The sequence below is a fragment of the Ranitomeya variabilis genome, chromosome 3, assembly GCF_051348905.1.
Source record: "Ranitomeya variabilis isolate aRanVar5 chromosome 3, aRanVar5.hap1, whole genome shotgun sequence".
In the NCBI taxonomy this organism is placed as follows: Eukaryota; Metazoa; Chordata; class Amphibia; order Anura; family Dendrobatidae; genus Ranitomeya; species Ranitomeya variabilis.
Window position 1 is genome coordinate 516,813,226 of NC_135234.1, and position 21,874 is coordinate 516,835,099.

At 45.8% G+C, this 21,874-nt stretch overlaps 1 protein-coding gene and 1 long non-coding RNA gene across 3 annotated transcripts in view; both read right to left on the bottom strand.

Moving 5' to 3' along the window:
• TFDP1 (transcription factor Dp-1) overlaps window positions 1-21,874 on the bottom strand; it is a 129,202-nt gene that overhangs the window by 25,686 nt on the left and 81,642 nt on the right. For both annotated transcript variants that reach the window (XM_077296940.1, XM_077296941.1), the window contains exons 8-10: window positions 21,357-21,425; window positions 12,144-12,295; window positions 7,549-7,715 (exon numbers count right to left, since the gene is read on the bottom strand). In XM_077296940.1, coding sequence (XP_077153055.1) covers window positions 7,549-7,715; window positions 12,144-12,295; window positions 21,357-21,425 — 388 coding nt within the window. The remainder of the gene's footprint in view (window positions 1-7,548; window positions 7,716-12,143; window positions 12,296-21,356; window positions 21,426-21,874) is intronic.
• On the bottom strand, window positions 4,624-6,544 carry LOC143818351 (uncharacterized). Its single transcript, XR_013224481.1, has 2 exons — window positions 5,649-6,544; window positions 4,624-5,550 (listed from the first exon to the last, which is right to left on the bottom strand). It is a non-coding gene; the product is annotated as an uncharacterized LOC143818351 (long non-coding RNA).

Consider the following 21,874-nt stretch of genomic DNA (forward strand, 5'->3'; position numbering starts at 1 on the left):
CATTGTTGGAAGTAAAATCATGGAAGAATAAGCAAATAAATACGGATTACCCAGTAATACCGCATTTGGTCTTGGCTATCTTTGAGCTTTAAAAGAAGGAAGTGCAGGTGGCCAAAAGAGTAAACTACATTTCTACAAGTGAACATTTCTTTAGTCATGGGTGATCTCGCTAAAATGGGTGCACAATGTTGAAGCGGTCTGCTCCTTCATCACTTAAAGGGAATCTGTCACCCCATTTTTGGCCTATAAGCTAAGGCCACCGGCATAAGGGGCTTATCTACAGTATCCTGTAATGCTGTAGATAAGCCCCCGATGTCACCTGCAAGATAAGAAAAACAAGTGAGATTATATTCACCCAGGGGCGGTCCCGTTGCGGTTCGGTCCGATGGGTGTCGCGGTCCGGGCCTCCCATCTTCATACGATGACGTCTTCTTTGCTGCCTGCCACGGCTCCTGCGCAGGCGTACTTTATGTGCGCTGTTGAGGGCAGAGCAAAGAACTGCAGTGCGCAGGCGCCGGGAAAGGTCAGAGAGGCCCAGCACCTGTGCACTGCAGTACTTTGCTCTGCCCTCAACAGGGCAGATAAAGCATGTCTGCACAGGGGCCGTGGAGGCAGCAAAGAAGAAGACGTCATCGCATGAAGATGGGAGGAGCTGGACCCGGACCGAGACGCCCATCAGACCGGGAATGTCCCCCCCCCAGGTGAGTATAATCTAACTCCTTTTTCTTATCATGCGGGTGACATCGGGGCTTATCCACAGCATTACAGAATGCTGTAGATAAGCCCCTGATGCCGATGGCCTTAGCTTATAGGCCAGTTTTGGGGTGACAGATTCCCTTTAAAGAAGCAGTCCCATTAACTTTTGTATATAGTCTAGTCAATGTGTTAATATATTCACCTACCGCCAACTACTCCAGTATACGTACAGCGCCTCTCCTGTCCTCTTCTCAGTAACATCACCCATCTTCAGACTCTCTGGATCCCACTGCGCTCTGTGTGACCCGGAAGTGGCTTTTGCAATGTAAGTGTAGAGAGCGTCATAGGCTTACATTGTAATATTAATAATAAAAATAATAAAAAAAAAAAAAACTTCTGGCCCACACAGTGTGATCCAGAGTCTGAATTCACATCCCGTGACTCAGAAGAGAGGAAATAGTGCTGGATACCGGATAACATGGCTATAGGCAAGTATATTAACACACGGACACTGCAGCATACACACACAGGATTGGGGTAAAAAAAAAAAAAAAAAAAGGGGGCAGGTGACTGATGGATCAATGACCGGTCAGAAGCCATGCAGAAATAATAACCAATTAGAGCATCAAATGAAGATCCCCCTCCCCCCCCCCCACAGGCCGCCCCGAAGCACGAGCAGATCAGTAACTCAAAACTGAAAATAAAGATTAAACAACAACCACAAGACGGATTTCATCAACCAAGGTATCATTTTAATTACTATAACGGCAACAACCTGACACTGTCTGAAAGTTACTGTGCACAATCCTGCTGACAGGTTTCCTTTAACGGGAGTGCACTTTCCGAAGGTCAAACTACAAGGTGCTGCCGTTCTACGTCACAGCGAATAACGATTACTCAGACTTCGGGTGAGTTCACACTAGGAGTTCGTGCAGTTTTTCGTTATGCTTTTTTATGCAAATTTTCAACTGCGTTACTGATCTCCTTACGTCCAGGGTATGATAAAGTCTCTATCATTGTTAGGATGTTGACAGAATGATGTGAGGACGACTTCCTGGTTTAAGTTTGCCTTGGTACTACTTTTGGCCTGAAAGAAGGGTCAAGCCCAAGTATTAGACGGTCCTCCAAGATCTGCAGATAAGGAACTTTTAATGATAGTGCTTGGATCTCCTCTAATCGCTTTGCAGACATGACTGCCACTGAGAAAAGTTTTCAAGGACAGCAACCTAGTGCTAGCCTCTTCCTGTGATTCAAATGGTGATTTACATAAGGCACCTAGCACTAGATTCAGGTCCCATGGAACAGTTTTCCTGATCGTGGGTCTCAGCCTGATAACGGCTCTAATAAATCTCGTAACCCATGGGTGATCCACTAGAATAGTGTTCCCCAACTCCAGTCCTCAAGAGCCACCAACAGGTCATGTTTTAAGGATTTCCTTAGTATTGCGCAGGTGATGGACTTGTTGGTTGCCTGTGCAGGTTCTGCAATTATCACCTGAGCAATATTAAGGAAATCCTGAAAACCTGACCTGTTGGTGGCTCTTGAGTACTGGAGTTGGGGAACACTGCACTAGAGGGTAGTCAAATAATGTGTTAAGGGCCAAGATCTGAACCCTTAACGTGCTGGGTTTCAAACCCATATTGAAACCTATCTGGAGGAATTCTAGGATGATTCTGCGATGTATTCTCACATATGAGCAGAACCGCTTCCATATTTTGGAATAAATGGCTGATGTTACAAGTTTCCTGTTTGCTTGGATAGTTATTACCCTATGTGATAGCCTCTTGGCGCTTAAGATCTGCCTATTAGGATCCACGCTGCTAGGTGTAGAAAGCGTGCATCTTGATGAAGGGGACCATGAGACAGCAGGTCGCATCTGTCCTGTAGAAGAACTGCATCTTCCAGGGCCATGTGGCATAACATCAGGAACCAACTTCTCTTGGATCAAAGGGGGGCCACCAATATAAATGTGGCTCAGTCTTCTTGAATCTTTCTTCAAACTCTTGGTATAAGAGGGAATGGGGGGAATGCATATAGAAGATCTGCTTCTCAACTTTGAGACAATGCATCTACCCCTTCTGTGGTTTAAGGAAAGAAATCTGGCTACTTTCACATTCTTCCGTGTTGCGAACAGGTCTGTGCGTGGAACTCCTCATCTCTGGGTTAACTGGAGAAATACTTCTTGATTGGGCCTCCGAATAGAAACTAAGTCTTTCCCTGCTCAGAAAGTCTGCCACTTTGTTCTCTGAGCCCTTGAGATGAACTGCTGAGATGGAAAGAACACCTCTCTGCCCATCGAAATATTTGCTCTGCCATGGCCTGTAGGTGACGCAGGTCGTGACAATGATTGAAAAGACCGATATGACTATTCCTGATCGTGTCATGACATTGTTGCAGAGCTTCCCAAACTGCCTTCAACTCCCTGTTGTTGGATGATTTTTCTCTATCTTCCAGGAACCATGTACTCTGAAGGTACCGACCTTCCACTTCCGATCCAGAGCCTATCTGGCCGGCGTCAGTAATGCTGACGAAGGGGACAAGAACAAATGGCACTCCTTCTTGAAGTCTCCTCGTGATGTCCACCACGACAGGGAATCTCTCAGGCTTGAAGAGATCTTTAGCTTTCTGTCTAGCCTTGACAGATGTTTGTTCCAAGCTGACAGGATCGTTTCTTGTAGATGCCTTGAGAGGGCTTGACTCCAGCGTATGCTCGGAATACAGGACGTCACTAGGCCCAAAATACTGTCCCAATCATCCACCAGCGATGTAGCAACCAGGCAGGCTTCACAGGCAGCTGATCCATCAGGTTTTCCCCTCTCCCAGCCCTCTGCCACTGCTTTTGTTGGGACTTCTCATCAGTGGCAGAGGGCCTGGGAGGTCAGTCATGCCCGTGTTTATTCACTTAAGCTCAGTCTTCCAGTATGGGATGAAGGGGATTGGAGACAGACTGGACAGTGGGTTCAAAGGTGAACACACTTTTCCAGGATGGTCACCGACACCTTGACCGCCTGGAAGCAAACCTTCAGAGACCAGCAAGTCATTTTTTTCTTTTTCAGCAATAGAGCGAGGCGTGTCTGAAAACATTACCCCTGAACTCCAGCTGAACATCATGCAGGCCTGCCAGACTGCTTACAGCCAGGCATTACAGCAACAGCAGTCCCAAAGCTATCAGCCGCAGGCCGGATTCTACCAGCATCAACAAGCACAGCATCACTGGCCTGTTAACCCAGTTCACAGCTACACCATGCTACAGAGTGCAGCAGCCCTGCAGTAAGCAGCATCCACCAAACTCCAGAGTGCAGCAAGCAGCATCCACCACGCTCCAGAGTGAAGCACCCCTGCAACAAGCAGCATCCATCACGCTGCACAGTCCAGCACCACGCCAGCACACTGTTACAGAGGCCAAAACTACCACTCATCCAACAAAGAAAAGCAGAAAGAATCCCACTAGTGACTCGGCGTTGCACCGTAAAATAAGGACCCGGAGCAAGAAATGTCAGCCAAAAATGGTCCTACCACCTCCACCTCCCAATGTGTCTCTGTTGTCTAATATGTCACTACCTTCCCTTGGTTCTCTCCCTTCCAATTTGTCTATCCCTTCCCACAGTTCAACTCCTAATGTGTCGTCTACTCCCAATGTGTCCAGTCCCATCCAGGAGCCAATCCTACAATTTATTGCCCCTTTCCCTGTAACCCCATCATCATTGAATGTTACCCAATCATCACAGCTCAACACCCCCAAGGTCCACAACATCTCAACAGTCATACAGACCCCGAACATAAACCCAATTGTTGTTTAATGCAAAATAAACAGATGGTTATGTTTGTTAAATAAAATGTTTCTTTTGTTTGCACAATCCCTGTGTTTTCTTTGTCTCTTTATGTGAAAACACAAGTGTGTATTGTATTGTTGAGTCAAGTTGTAACGGGTGTTTAACTGGAGGGGTTTTATTAGTAGTAAAGTCAGCAAAGATATAACATTTACATAAATTGTATTAAACCATATCGTCTTGCCATGCAAGATGTCCAATATCCAAAACAAAGTAAGCAGCAAACTTTTCCCTCATGTGGGCAACTTCCACTGTAGTCCTCAGAGGGTGATCACGGTAATCCTGCAAAGTGCTAGCAACAGGTTCATCAAGTTCTAATTGTTGTCGCTCTTTTGCCAGGATGTAATTGTGCATAACTCACGCTGTGACCACATCATCAATTGTCTCAGTTTTTAGATTGATCGGTGTTCCTAAAATGTGCCATTTAGATGCCAGCAAACCAAAGGCACACTCCACAGTTCTTCGTGATTTTGTCAGTCGGTAGTTGAAAATCCTTTTGGTGTGATTCAAGTCCCGACTTTTATGAGGTTGGCACACATTTGAAACGCGTCATCCCCAACCACAACGGCATTGGCGGCTTTTCAGTGTTCGCAAGAAGTTGTGGCGGTGGAAAAATTTAAATTACCATACAAACGTTGGCCCATGTCAGAGTTTTTGAAAGTCTGAGTTACTTCCTCGTCCAAATGAGCCAACGTCAACAAATCGACGCTCAGCATCTGCAATAGTCATGCGAACAACCAAAAAGTATTTTTTTGTAATTGAAATACTCGGATCCACTTCCAGCGGTTTCAGAATCTGAATGTGTTTGCCGTCCACAGCCCCCACAGTGTTTGGAAAATTACAAATTTCATTGAATTTTGCTGCATTTTTCAGCAGGAGTTCAGATGTCGGTTGGGGGAGGAATTCTGTACGCAGAACGTCACATAAAACACGGCAGGTGTCTCCAACAATTCCAGAAAGGGTGGACACTCCAATCCGGAATTGAAAATGTAGAGATCTTAAGATCTCTTCGGTAGCCAGGAATCTGCCGAACAGAAAATGGAGGAAGAAAAAAAAAAATCAGTACATGGCTGTTACAACAATAATACAAACGACATGTGTTTATTTTTCAAAATTACGTACCTCAGGGTCACCAACAGACGTTCCTCAGCAGGAATTGCTCAACGTAGTTGTGTGTCCTGCCTGGTGATGGATTCTTGGACACGTTGCAGCAATTCGTCGAAGCTCTGTTCAGACATCCTCATGTATTTGAAAAACTTCTCCCTGGGTTTTCACACAGCTCGGTGTACAACGAGTGGTAGGCTCCACGTCTCTCTCGGACTTGAACGATGGGGTGTTGCCACGACGATGACGTCTTCTCAGTCTTGCTTTTCTTCTTTCTTCTTCACAAGCCACAGCAAAGGCAAAAGCCAATTTCAATTCCAAATCCAGATTACGATAGAAGCTCTCCATGCCAAGATCCATCTTGCAGCTGGATACAACAGCAAAAGATATGTGGACAAAAAAACGCAGCATAACCATGCGTTTGAGCATGCAGATGATACGCTGCGCACAGAGGCGTAATGTGAACTAAGCCTAAATTAGTTGTCTTTTTTTAAAGGGTTAGTCCAAAACACACACAAAACTTGTCATGGTAAAATTCCCTACCATTCACTCTCTACTGCAATTTAGGGTATGTTTTCACAGGAAGTATTGGCAGCGCTCTGGACGCAGCTCCGACCAAAGCGCTGCCGGCTTTTGTACGCGCGGTGATTCCGCATGTGTTCATTGAACAAGCGGAATCACCGCATCCTATACATTGGACTGTGATATTTGTCTTGCGGAGGCGGAGCATCTCCGCAAGATATACGGACATGCTGAGGTTTAGAAAGACATGTCCGTTTACGCATTGGAGCCGGAGGCGTCCCTGTACGCATAGTGAAAATCAATGTCATCCACTATGCTGTAACATCTGGCAGCTGCGTCCAATCCGCAGCGAATACGGACCGTGGAAGCATACCCTTAGGGTTCTGTTTATATTACCCACTTCCTATGACAATTCGTTTCAGAATCCCCATTGCATGATGGGATACTCAAATGACTCATCATCGGCCGGCAGAAACTGCTGTCACTCCCCTTTCCACACCGAAATGAAGAGTCATCGGGGTTGGAATGTCCCAGCCCTCACCTTTCTCCCCTTCTCAATGACGCTTCGTTTCAGGGTAGAAAGGGGAGGGACAGCAGTTTCAGCTAGCAGATGACTATTCGTTTGAGTATCCCATCATGCATAGGAAGTGGGTAATATACACAGAATCCCAAGTTAAATTACAGAGTGGATGGTAAGGAATATTACCAAGACATACATCTTTGAAAATTAATAACTTTGGTAATCTATTAATTGAAAATTACTTCTTGGCTTTGGAGGAACCCTTTAAGGACTACCAGCCTTTCACAAAAAGGTTCTACAAAGTCTTCTGCACTTTAAGATACAGTGACAAAAGTACATTTGTCAACGGATGTCCCCTGTTTTTAAATTATGCTATTCACCATAGCCTCTTCGAAATAACGTAATATTATTTCTTGGTGATCCATTACTGGAGGAAATCTTTTGCAGATATTTAGCTCTTTTCTGGATAAATTATTTCAGACACTTACATAAATCACCAAGGATGGACCTCCCAATCAGAGTATCTTTCAGTTTACCACCTGCAATCATGTTAAGTGTTCTTGTGTGCAGCACATATGCACACTGAGTGTGCACCACTACAACCAGCCAGAACACAATTCTAAGATTGGTGGGCAGCACATTTTCAAGATTCTATTTTGTCAGGAGTTGAATTATTTTTTTTTTAATTAAAGGGAAACTGTCACCCAAAAGGCGTTTTTAACTAAAAGAGCCACCTTGTGCAGCAGTAATGCTGCATTCTGACAAGGTTCTCTCTCTCTCTCAAAGGCAAAGGGAATTAATGCTAGGTATGCTCGCATATGCCACTTGTAAGAGAAAATACCTTTAATATCTGAAACAGTAATAGTAGGTTCTTACCTGTAACATATGGTTCTAGAGCCTTTGGTACTAAACTCCTTGCAGTCTTTAGATCCTCTGCTGAACAGCTACCAGACTCCAACCCACATGCCATTCCCATTCTCTTTAGTACTTCTATATCATCATGTATTTCAAACGTGTTGTCAAAATTAAAAAGATATTCAAATCTGAAATGTAAAAGCAATAAAAACCGTATGAAACTAGATGGGTTCCTTTATGTATACAATAAAACAAAAAATATATTAACGCGTCTTGATTTGTTTGGATTTTGAGCTATACAGCTGAGTTCACACACTGCACTACTGTATGAAGGCAACAAATAAGTGCACAAGTTTGCAGGTATCCTCAGGCCATGTGCACACGTTCAGTATTTTTCGCGTTTTTTCGCTATAAAAACATGATAAAAACGCGAAAAAACCGCTAACATATGCCTCCCATTATTTTCAGTGTATTCCGCATTTTTTGTGCAAATGTAGCCTTTTTTTCCGCGAAAAAATCGCATAGCGGAAAAAAAAGCAACATGTTCATTAAAATGCGGAATTGCAGGTGATTCCGCACACCTATGAGTGCATTGATCTGCTTACTTCCCGCACGGGGCTGTGCACACCATGCGGGAAGTAAGCAGATTATGTGCGGTTGGTACCCAGGGTGGAGGAGAGGAGACTCTCCTCCACGGACTGGGCACCATATAATTGGTAAAAAAAAAAAGAATTAAAATAAAAAATAGTCCTATACTCACCTTCGATGTCTTCCCGCCTCTCCGCTGCATGCTGCCGCTTCGGTTTCTAAAGCTGGTGTGCGGTGAAGGACCTGCGATGACGTCACTGTCTTGTGATTGGTCGAGACCGGTCATGTGACCGCTCACGTGACCGCGACGTCATGGAAGGTCCTGAACCACAACGGCATCTATAGGAACGGACGCCTGCAGGTGAGTATAACCATTTTTTTTATTTTTTTAAACATTCTATCTTTTACTATAGATGCTGCATAGGCAGGATCTATAGTAAAAAGATGGTCACACTTGTCAAACGCTATGTTTGACAAGTGTGACCAACCTGTCAGTCAGTTTTCCAAGCGATGCTACAGATCGCTTGGAAAACTTTAGCATTCTGCAAGCTAATTACGCCTGCAGAATGCTAAAAAAAGGTGAAAAAAACGGGAAAAAAAAAAAATGCGGATTTCTTGCAGAAAATTTCCGGTTTTCTTCAGGAAATTTCTGCAAGAAATCCGGACGTGTGCACATACCCTCAATGTTATCACACAGGATTACAAATCAGTGACAATCTATGCCGACAGAAAAGGGATGAGAACAAGCACAATGCCAGTGTGTGCTCTTATCTCTCTTTCCAGTGTATAATGACCACATGCTGCTTTATAATCCTCTGTGCAGCTAGCAGCTGATGCACACAAGAGAGGAGGAACCCATGCACAGACAATGTGTATGCAGGCGCTTGGCCACTCCAGGGTCAGTATGCCCAAATTTCAGGTTTAGAGGCGGACAGACTCCCTTTAAAAGGGTTTATATGAGACCAATTCTACTGATTCTACATCTGGATTTCTTGAAGCTTTTAGATAAAAATTGTGAATTACATGCTACTTATTCATTTGAACACTAAATAGCAGTTGTTCCCCAGATATTTCTAGTACTGGTTAATACATGCCTTTCCCCCCCCCACTGTACGTGAAAAGACACACACAGCAAATCACACTGTGGTCGAGTTATGTGTCTACCACAGGGGTAGGCAATTTATTTTCCCAAGGGGCCACATGAAAGACCGTGACCATTGTGGAGGGCCGAACCAATAGGCCAAAATTAATTCTACTCAATATTAATATCGATATATTATAAATATTACATTATTGATAATTTTATTATTATTAATTGTATAACTTAATATTGAGCAGAATTAAGTATGCTGACATCCCTCTATACACTGCATGTCACCCCCATAACCTCCCCATGTGAAGCATGTCACCCCCATAGCCTCCCCATGTGAAGCATGTCGCCCCCATAGCCTCCCCATGTGAAGCATGTCACCTTCATATGTAGCACCATGTGCCGCATGTCACCCCCATACACTGCTTGAGCCCCACACAGCCGCATCATGTCGCCCCATGTGTGCAGCACCATGTTGTCCCATGTGTGCAGCACCATGTCACAACCCCATAGCCTCCCCATGCCCCCCCCAAACAGCCCATACACGAGAGAGAAAAAGAAAAAAAAAAAAAAAAAAAAAACACCACATACTCACCTTGGTCCCGTTCCCCGGCGCTCTGCTTCTCTCCCTGCCTTCGCTCACACACTGACTGGTGGAGGAAGTGGCCAGAGGTCCCTCCTCCACCAAAGGAGTCAGAGGCGGGCACAGCACAGAGCCACACAAGGAGACAGCGAGCGGGCAGGCACCGTGTGGCCCTCTGATTTACAGCCCCACGGCTGTCTCGGTCCGCGGGCCGGACTGAGCCAGCTAAAGGGCCGGACGTGGCCGCACATTGCCCAGGCCTGGTCTACCCTGATTCCGCAAAAGGAGGAATTGCTTCACTGTGGATTGGATTTTATCACAAAGTCTCTAATGTGTAATAAAAACAAAAACAAAAAAAAAACAAACACAAATTCAACTTGAGGTTTGGTAAAAGATGCTGCTTTGTCTCCGGTTTCTAGCGCTTCCCAGAAAGACATGGTTAAGGGCTCATTCACGTCACTTTTTTCACATATGAGAAAAACTCAAGTTTTAGCAGTTTTTCTCATGAATTAAAAAAAAAAAGGTTTCTAAACCTTCTTGTATCTAACAGTTTGTTAAAATCATAGCACTTGGATGCCCTTTGAGTTGAGTTATCAGATTCATGGAACCTTAAGGTACCTTCACACTAAACGATATCGCTAGCGATCCGTGACGTTGCAGCGTCCTGGATAGCGATATCGTTTAGTTTGACACGCAGCAGCGATCAGGATCCTGCTGTGATATCGCTGGTCGTTGAACAAAGTTCAGAACTTTATTTGGTTGTCAGACCGGCGTGTATCGTCGTGTTTGACACCAAAAGCAACGATACCAGCGATGTTTTACACTGGTAACCAGGGTAAACATCGGGTTACTAAGCGCAGGGCCGCGCTTAGTAACCCGATGTTTACCCTGGTTACCAGTGTAAAATGTAAAAAAAAACAAACTACATACTCACCTTCGCGTCCCCCGGCGTCCGCTTCCCACACTGACTGAGCGCCGTAAAGTGAAAGTGAAAGTACAGCACAGCGGTGACGTCACCGCTCTGCTGTTAGGGCCGGCGCTCACACAGTGCAGGAACCGGACGCCGGGGGACGCGAATGTAAGTATGTACTGTTTGGTTTTTTTACATTTTACGCTGGTAACCAGGGTAAACATCGGGTTACTGGAGAGCGGTCTGTGTGACAGCTCTCCAGCGATCAAACAGCAACGCTGCAGCGATCGGCATCGTTGTCGCTATCGCTGCAGCGTCGCTTAATGTGAAGGTACCTTTAGACTAGTACTTCCAATTTTGATCAGACATGTGGATCAATATCGAACAGGTCTCCATGATTTTGTGTTCATTGCTCAGTCTGTGAAAAATCACGTACATGAGCGAAGAGTTTAAATCACGGATAGAAGTCGTTTGCAAATTACGAACACGTGAATGAGCCCTCACATTAACAAAAAGCTTTCCATATTTAATTATTAACCCCTTACTGTCATATAATGCGCTGATACACCATATGCCAGCTCACCGACTGATACAGGCTCGCATGCCGAGCTTGCATCTTCCCTTGCACATGACAGTTGACTTAAAGAGCCATTGTGTGCTTTAAAAAGCCGCAGTGGAGCTCCACCCACAGCTGTTAACCTGTTAAATCTTGGTGTTGACCTCTGACAGTGGCATTTACATTTAATACGCGCCGAGAGGGGCGTGCCTGTGACGTGATTGTCATGACATCCAAGGGTCTGTTGTAGACCAACGTGCCTGACATTACAAGCCTCCTGTGAAAGCGGTGAAAAAAAAAAAATGGCTATACATGTTTGGTATCTACATACTCGTACAGTCCCAGGCAATCATATTGCTAGGTCAGTTTTACCGTATGGTAAAGAAAAAAAGGCAAAAGAACAATTGCACTTTTTTTTTTTTTTTTTTTTTTTTTTTTAACACTTGGAATTTTTTTTCTGTGTTTTCCAGTACACTAAGCAGTAGAATCAATAGTGTCATTCAAAAATAAAACTCGTCCGGCAAAAAAAGAAGCACTCATATGGCTATAAGGACAGAAAAATAAACACGGAAGAAGAGGAGAAAAAAATAAAAAAACGGAAAATGGCCATGGCATGAAGGGGTTAATTAAATAACATTTGATACTTGTGGATTGGTGGGTTGTATGTGCTGGAACATCAAATTAATTCCAAGAATGGGGCTTTTTCATGATAACAATTACAGCGCTGATGAATATGCATGACTGTGCTTCACTCGGACGGGGCATTTAAGCAGGCATCTTAGCAGTCAGATTTTGGCATAGTTTATAATTTTGAAATGTTGAGACAATACAACCCTTTAAGGTTTACTGTACCTATAACCGACAAACACATGGTTGACTTTTTACTTACTTATCATTAGAAATACTACAATCAATCACAGTCTTCTTGCTGGTGTTCACTATGATGAAAGGTAAATGTATGACCGAATTGGCAGGAGGAGATCTGTTCGCCTGCTGCTCTGCCTGACGATTTCTTTGAACTAGGTTTTTAAAGGCAATTTGCTGAAACACAAAATAGACACAAAACTTTCACTATATGGTGGACTCTCTGAAAAATGTGGATAACTTTCATCAGACATTGTTTAGAATAACAAAAAGAAAAATAATGCTTCTGAACTATTCTGAAAATTCCAGTTTTACATTCCAAGGCTACATAAGAAGCTGTGTAACTGATTGGCTTTACTCATCTTGTATACTTTTTTGTGGGAGCTTATGTCACCAGATGAATCAATTGAGTAGAAGTGTCAAATGCAGGAGCAGGTCCTAAAAAATTGTAACTTTTTGTATATTACACTTTTGACTTTTGCTTGCAAAAGCTGCTGCAAAATTTCTTAAAAAGAGGACATGGTACGATAAACTAAGAATTAAAATTTTGCTCTTTAATGCCTCATTCAGACATCCATGTTGAACGTATGTGTTGCAGTAGTTTTTTTTTTGTTCAGATTAAATATGTACCCATTATAAATTAGTGATGAGCGAGTGTACTCGTTGCTCGGGTGGTCTCCGAGTATTTGTAACTGCTCGGAGATTTAGCTTTTGTTGACATAGCTGCATGATTTGCGGCCGATAGCCAGCCTGAGTACATGTGGGGGTTGCCTGGTTGGTAGGGAAACCCCACATGTATTCAAGCTGTCTATCAGCTGTAAACCATGCAGCTGAGGCGACGAAAACTAAATCTCAGCAGTTACAAATACTCGGAGACCACCCAGGCAACGAGTACACTCGCTCATCACTAATTATAATCTATAGTGCTATTCCTAATGTTTCTTTTTTTCACGGACTGTGTGTCCATGAAAAACATGTCCTTTTTTTCCCACAAATGTTTTTATTAACCCCTTAACAACAACAATAATCTTTATTTTTATATAGCGCTAACATATTCCGCAGCGCTTTACGGACATCATCATCACTGTCCCCAATGGGGCTCACAATCTAAATTCCCTATCGGTATGTCTTTGGAATGTGGGAGGAAACCCAGGCAAACACGGGGAGAACATACAAACTCCTTGCAGATGTTGTCCTTAGTGGGATTTGAACCCAGGACTCCAGCGCTGCAAGGCTGCTGTGCTAACCACTGAGCAACCGCCGATACGCCTTTTAACCACGGTAATTAAGGGTACTTATGGCTCAGCACTGTTTTCTAACGGCGCTGAGAAATAAGTGTATAGCACCCCCAAGGGTAGGCATTTCTCCGGAGTCTCGGCTACTGGGGGCAGCCGAGACCCCAGAGAACATGATTCGGGTCAGTTTTTATCAACCCCAGCGTTGCGATCGCCGTTAACAGAATAAAGGCGAACACAAAAAAAGTGTCAGATTTCCCATTTAATTTCTTTCTCCTCTGATGTGATCGCACATCAGAGGAGAGAGAAATGGGGTTCCCCAATCCTACCCCGGAGTCCCTGCAACACCCCCGTGAAGGCCCCCGGCATCTTTTTAAGGGAAGGAAATGGCGGGCGCATGGCCAGTGCGCCCACCGAGATCTGCCGGCACCTAGCAACAATAGGAAATTTTTCCTATTGGTTCATTTTTTGTGAAAAAAGTAAAATGTTCATTTTTTCCTTCCACATTGCTTTAGTTCTCGTGAAGCACCTGAAGGGTTAATAAACTTCTTGAATGTGGTTTTGCGCACCTTGTGGGGTGCAGTTTTAAGAATGGCGTCACTTAAATATTTTCTGTTATATTGACCTCCCAAACTCACTTCAAATGTGAGGTGGTCCCTAAAGAAATGGTTTTGTAAATTTTGTTGGAAAAATTAGAAATCGCTGGTCAACTTTTAACCCTTAACATCCTAACACAAAAAAATTGTGCTTCCAAAATTGTGCTGATGTAAAGTTGACATGTGGGAAATGTTATCCATTAACTATTTTGTGTGACACCACTGATTTAGTTTACAAAAATTTAAAAAAGTTTGAAAATTGCAAATTTTTGCCAAATTTCCGTTTTTTCCATAAATAAACGCTATAAAGTTATATAGAAGAAATGTCACCACTAACATGAAGTACAATATGTCACGAAAAAAAAAATAATCTCAGAATCAGTGGGATACACTGAAGCGTTCAAGCGCAATATTGGTCATTAAGTATCAAATTGGCTGTCACTAAGGGGTTAAGCAGTCAGGATTTTTTTTCACCACTAAAATATTTAAAAAAAACTGTACAAGTTTGGCACTTCTGTAAATGCTCTGATCAGGATCATCATGCCACGTCATTTTTACCACACATTGTACGCTGTACAAACAGTTTCCAAAAGGCGATGTGAGAATTGTGGCTGTTTTTTTTTTTTTTTCATATAATTTCACAGCACTTGTATTATTTCCCCACCATTTGCAAGCACATTATGTGGTAAAATGAATGGTGTCATTCTAAAGTACAACTCATCCCACAAAAAAAAAACAGCTTTCAGCTCTCAGGCAGCCAGTGTTGCAATACAGCAGAGCTGTGAGAGCTGTAGTAAGAGTGTTTGCAAAGACAAAGTTCAGTTCTACTGTGCTGTGTTAGTCACTTGCCTCACACTGGTAACTCCCCCTTTCATATAAAATAAGCTCCTTTAATCCAGATCAGAGGTGTCAAACTGCATTCCTCGAGGGCCGCCAACAGGTCATGTTTTCAGGATTTCCTTGTATTGCACAGGTGATAATTTAATCACCTGAACAGAATGATTCCAGCACCTTGTGGAATGCTAAGAAAATCCTGAAAACATGAACCTGTTGGCGGCCCTCGAGGAATGCAGTTTGACACCTCTGATCCAGATAGTTATCACACAAAAACATCAACAACATTTTCCCCCATGTCTGCCTTACATCAGCACCATTTGTAAAACACTTTATTTTGTTAACATTTTAGAAGGATTAAAAATGTAGCAGTTATTTTAAAAGGAAATTTACCTGTTCAGTTTTGAAGTGACTTTGGGGATCCTATATACTGGAAACCTCCAAAAGTGATACCATTTTAAAAACTGCATCCCTCAACATATTCAAAATTGATTTTAAGTATTTCATTAACCCTTCAGGTGCTTTGCAGGAATTAATGCAAAGTGGCATTACAGGAATGAAAAATTTTATTCTTACCATCTAAATTTTGATAACTTCTTAACAGGCTGCTGTAGCCAGCAGATGCTAAAGCCGTTATTGGGCCATGCAGCTGCCATAGCAAACATCAGGACCACACGATCATGATCTCAGTGTCAGTCGGGTTAAAGAGGGAGCTTCCGCATTCTGTTAACCGTTTAGATGCTGTAATCCTTGGCAGCAGCATATAAGGGGTAAAACGGTCGTGGTCGGTGCCAACACTGACAGTGGCTGATGCGGCAAGTTCTCATTTTTAAATGCAGTTTAAGAGCTCTCAATAAAAAAAAATATATATATATTGTTAGGATGTTCTTTTCTGATACGTGGAGCTTAAATATTTGCCGTTTTAATTTTATTATTTATTTTGCTGATATTGGGCGATAGAGGGGAAAAAACTTTTTACATTTTGTTCACCTAGCTACGCATAACAATTTTTATGTATCGGGCACTTTTTTTTTTTTTTTTTAATGGTTGGGCATATAACAGCAATTCAGACTTGCAGGAGTTTTACCTCCCCCTCCCCAACCACTGTAAGGTCATGCAAGACCTTTGGGGGAATCATTGAACAAGCTCCACTGAAAACAGCTTGTAACCGTTCACTCCTCTCCCTATCAGACTGGCTACAATTGATCATGCCACCTCTGCAAACTTACAAAACAAGCACTTAATAGAATTACAAAAACAGGATTTTTGGTTGCTTACCGTAAAATCTGTTTCTTGGAGCCTCCATTGGGGGACACAGGAACCATGGGTGTATGCTGCTGCCACTAGGAGGCTGACACTATGCAAATAAAAAAGTTAGCTCCTCCTCTGCAGTGTACACCCCACCGACTGGCATTATACTCTTCAGTTAGTGAGAAAGCAGTAGGAGATAAGTAACAAGGTTGAAAAACCATAACCACAAACTTGAGAATTGTAAACAGAAGAACAGTCATAAAAACATATAACAGAAACATTGGGAGGGAGCTGTGTCCCCCAATGGAGGCTCCAAGAAACAGATTTTACGGTAAGCAACCAAAAATCCTGTTTTCTTTATCGCCTCTCATTGGGGGACACAGGAACCATGGGACGTCCCAAAGCAGTCCCAAGGGCGGGAAAAAAGACTTCCATCAGGTCAGAGGACTCACCACTGCCGCCTGCAAGATCCTTCTGCCTAGGCTGGCATCCGCCGAAGCGTAGGTATGGACCTTGTAAAATTTGGCGAACGTGTGGATGGAAGACCAAGTTGCCGCTTTGCAAAGCTGTAGGGCGGAAGCCCTGTGGCGCACCGCCCAGGAGGCGCCGACTGCCCGGGTAGAGTGAGCCTTAATCCCAGGAGGGGGCACTCTGTTCTTGACCCGGTAAGCCTCCAAAATTGCCATTCTGATCCAGCGAGCAATAGTCGCCTTAGAAGCCGGTTGGCCTCTGCGCGTGCCATCAGGAATGACGAAAAAGGAATCAGTCTTTCGAAAAGTGGAGGTTCTATCCAGGTAGATCCTCACAGCCCTGACAAGGTCCAGCTTGTTCAGAGAGCGCTCCAGAGGATGAGTCGGAGCTGGACAAAAGGAAGGTAAAATGATGTCCTCGTTGAGGTGGAAGGTTGAAACCACCTTAGGAAGAAAAGAAGGTGGAGGTCGGAAGACCACCTTATCCTGGTGAATGACCAAAAACGGAGGTCGGCAAGACAGAGCCGCCAACTCGGAAACGCGGCGAATAGACGTGATGGCCACAAGAAAGGACACCTTCCAAGATAAAACTGATAGAGGAATCTCCCGAAGGGGCTCAAAGGGAGAAAACCTCAGGACGTCCAGTACCAGGTTCAAATCCCATGCATCCACAGGGGCCCTGTACGGCGGGACAGTGTGGGCCACTCCTTGAAGGAAGGTCTTAACCTGTGGCCGAGAAGCTAAAGTCTTCTGAAAGAGGATGGAAAGCGCAGAAACCTGGCCCTTCAGGGAGCTAAGAGCCAGGCCCGAATCCAGTCCTGCCTGAAGGAAGGCCAAAAGAGAAGGCAGGGAAAAGGTCATGGATGGAACGCGGTTGGACTCGCACCAACGGAAGTAAGCCTTCCAGGTACGGTAGTAGATCCTGGAAGACGAAGGCTTCCGAGCCTGAATCATGGTATGAATCACCCGGTCTGAAAGGCCGGACGCTCTTAGAACCGCGGTCTCAACAGCCACGCCGTTAAACTGAGCGACCGAGAATTCGGGTGGCAGATCGGACCCTGAGACAGCAGATCGGGCCTGTCTGGAAGGCGCCAGGGGGCGTCCGCGAGGAGGTTGACGAGCTCTGCGAACCAAGCTCTCCTGGGCCAATCCGGGGCGATCAGGATGACCGGCACTCCTTCCGCTTTGATCTTCTTCAACAGTTTGGGAAGAAGTGGAAGGGGTGGAAACAGGTAAGGCAGCCCGAACTGTGACCAAGGGATGGCCAGAGCATCGACGCCCACTGCGAGAGGATCGCGAGACCTGGAGACGAACTGCGGAACCTTCCTGTTCATTCGAGACGCCGTGAGGTCCACGTCCGGAGTCCCCCATCGAAGACAAATCTGATGGAAGACCTCCGGATGCAAGGACCATTCCCCTGCCGCGAGGCCCTCGCGGCTGAGGAAGTCGGCGGCCCAGTTGTCCACGCCGGGGATATGCACCGCCGATATCACTGGAACTGTAGCCTCTGCCCAAAGGAGGATCCTGGAGACCTCGGCAAGGGCTAGGGAGCTCCGGGTCCCCCCCTGATGGTTGACATATGCCACGGCCGTGGCGTTGTCCGTCTGGACCCGGACTGGCAGGCCCCTGAGAATAGTTTCCCAGTGGCGGAGGGACAGAAAAATGGCCCGAATTTCGAGGACATTGATTGGCAGAGACGACTCCTGCGACGACCAACGGCCCTGGACCGTCAGGTGGCGAAACACCGCACCCCAGCCGAGCAGGCTGGCGTCCGTCGTCACCACCTGCCAGTGAACTGGAAGGAAGGACCTGCCCTGGGAGACAAGAGGAGACGTCAGCCACCAGTTGAGAGACTGTTTGACCCGAGAAGAGAGACGGATTGGCCGATCCAGGGAGAAGACAGACCTGTCCCATTGAGACAGAATGGCTTGCTGGAGGGGCCGCGAGTGAAATTGGGCGAAGGGAATCGCTTCCAATGTTGCTACCATCCTCCCCAGAGCCCTCATGGCCGAACGGAGAGAGAGAGGCCGAGGACCCTGGAGCAAGCGTATGTCCCGACAAAGAGTGGATTTCTTGTCTTTGGGAAGAAAGACTCTGGACTGGCGAGTGTCGAAGAGCATGCCCAGAAAGATGATGCGCTGAGAAGGGATAAGGCAGGACTTCTTCCGGTTGACCAGCCACCCGAAACGGACTAAGGTGTCGATAAGAATAGACAGGCTTTCGTGGGCCTGAGCAAAGGACGGAGCCTTGATGAGGATGTCGTCGAGGTAAGGAAAAAGGACCAGGCCTCTGACCCTCAAGATGGCCATCAGTGCTGCCATGATCTTTGTGAACACCCTTGGCGCGGTTGCTAGGCCGAACGGCAGGGCAACGAACTGAAAATGTTCCCGGAGCACTGCAAAGCGCAGGAAACGGTGATGTCCAGGAAAAATCGGGACATGTAGGTAGGCGTCCTGGATGTCGATTGAGCACAGAAACTCCTGGGCCTCCATGGAAGCAATTACTGAACGAAGAGATTCCATCCTGAAGCGTCTCAGATGAACTCTCCTGTTCAGCAATTTGAGGTCCAGAATGGGACGAACCTTGCCGTCCTTTTTCGGTACCACAAAAAGGTTCGAGTAGAAACCCGTGAAACGTTCTTTTTCTGGTACGGGAACGATAACCCCGGCTTTGAGGAGAGAAGCGATGGCTGCAAAGAAGCCCGGAACTAAAGCGGGATCTCTTGGAGGACGGGATTCGAAGAAACGATCCCGGGGTCGTGAAACGAACTCGATCTTGTATCCCGTTGGGTTGCTGCAGGCCTGACAGAGCGGAGAGGACTGACCTGAGGGAAGTTTGCTGTTGCAGGACGAACATGCAAAGAACTTGACTATGGCAGAAGAGGAAGAAGTAGGAGGACGGGAGCGGCCCCCTTTAGAATTAGACATTTTGAGAGGTCCCTGAAGAAAATGCCAGCAGGTTAGGGGACAGTGAGGCAGAGGGGGGTGTCAGTCTGCAGTGCAGCTACTCACGGACCCGGTCCTGGAAGATGTCCCACTGTCGGGTGAAAAACTCCTGCCTGAGGTGCTGTATACTGCGCAGTGCTGTGCCGAAGAGATGCGGTGCGGGCCGCACTGCGTGGGCTCCAATGCTGAGTGTCCCTGGAGGAAGGCGGGCGGGGCCAGACACAGAGGCGCCGGTGGGTAGGGCACAGATGTCGGGCGGGAAAAAAGCCCGCCCGCAGCAGCGGAAGTGGAGGGGCGTGAAACCGGAAGTAGGCCCCGGCAGAAGCTGGGACCTAAATTAGAGGCCGGCGCCGCCGGAGAAAGGAACCGCGGCGCCGGAGCAGTGCGCCGCACGGACAGAATAGCGCGGCGACCTGCTAATGCCCCCCTAGAGACCGGAAGAGGCGGGGTCGCGGCGCCAGAAGTAGGCCCCGGCAGAAGCCGGGACCTAAATTAGAGGCTGGCGCCGCCGGAGAAGAGAATCGCGGCGCCGGAGCGGTGCTCAGAAGCCGGCGCCGACCGCAGGAATAAGTAGCGCGGCAGCCCCAAGAATGCCGCGCAGAGGACACATTGCGGCCACCGAGCGGTGAGGCCGTAGAGCGGCGCGGCAGTGGAAAGCCAGACGTCCCCTGCCAGGCTGTCACGCTGTAAGAGGGGACATTGTGGCCGCCGAGCCGTGCGGCTGCAGGGAGAGCCCGATGAAGGGTGCAGCTAAGGTGTGATCCCTAAGAAACACCGCATTAAGGTACTTCTACTTCCCCACACTGCGAGGAAGATCCCGGGGGGTTGGAGAGGAAATACTCACCTAAACATCCCACGCCGTTACTAACCTGAGGGGAAATGAGACGTCCACGGAGCCATGATGGACGTCCTCGTCTCCTCCAACCGACAGGCTCTGGTGGGTGAGTGGGTGGGGGACGGATGCAGGACCGGACTTCTAAACACGCTGGTGTGCTAGGCTCTTGGTCCTGCAGAAGGATCTATGAGGATACGGGGTGGCAGTACACGCCGTACTCATAGTCCGAATTGTGGGAGTACAGGTGTGACTGTTCACCCTGTATCCCTCCGGAAATCTGAAAAGAAACGACGCACATTGAGGTAGATAAGGGTCTAATGAAAGACCCGTGTCCACCTCCTACTGACACTAAGCTAAACTGAAGAGTATAATGCCAGTCGGTGGGGTGTACACTGCAGAGGAGGAGCTAACTTTTTTATTTGCATAGTGTCAGCCTCCTAGTGGCAGCAGCATACACCCATGGTTCCTGTGTCCCCCAATGAGAGGCGATAAAGAAATCCCTGTGTTCTTTTTTTTGGTTTTTTTTTTAGATCAGAGAGGATTTTTAATAAGTAAAGTGCAAAGGTCCATGTTTTTACAAAAGCTTTGACACCTTAATCATTTATGATGAGAAAAGCCCTTCATGACCAGGCACATTATTCTGGACTAAGCAGAAACCATGGCTGTCCCTAATCAGAGGACACCTATCATTATATGCACAGGTATACAGGAAAGGCTGTCAATGATCAGAGCCACCCACTGACTGCCAAGTTCAAAATGAGCAGGGATTTTATTTAACAAAATATACAGGTATGACGACTCTTTCCTGCAAACCTATTATGATATACCATGCAGCCTATAGCATTCTTAAGCTGACAGGTTTCTACTAAGGAATGGGGGGCTTAAATTGATGTCACTGAAAATATTGCATGTAAACAATGTTATGACAATTTTGCTTGCAGCAATCAAAATCACGGCTTACATTTCCAACCCAGAACTGAAATAAAAGCCCCAAACTCTCTGGTTGTGATGGGCACTGGCACCACTTTGAAGCAGGGTAAATGTACAAAAGTGACAACCGAGCAGACATTACCTGTAGTATAAGTTCCTGTAGCTGGGATTGTTTTTGCTTTATTTTTTCAAGACGTCTTTCTCTTTCAACCTAGAAAAAGAAAAAGTCCTTTCAAGTGGCTTATCAGCCAAGATTCCACAAATACCGGTATTATCAAATGAAAATCATTCAAAAAGCTACGTCCACCTCTGATCACCATTTAAATTTAAGATTAAGCTATATAAAAGTGGACTGACCACGTCTACTTTGTGCGATGATATAGATATATAGATCTATATATATATTTTTTTTTATAAAAAGAAGTGCAATACCATCCCAGTTCACGTACCAGCTGTATGCCTGAGACAACCAGTGATAACTGCACACCATATACCTGGTCTTATCAACGGCTTACGTCAGGTTTTACACTGGTTTTTACCTGCAGGAACCATTTTTGTTTTTTGAAGCGACTGTGCTTGCACTGCACTATTTCTACCATTATTATCAGTAATAAGGGAGAAATTGTCAACCTATTTGCTGAATACTTCTTCCCCCTTTTT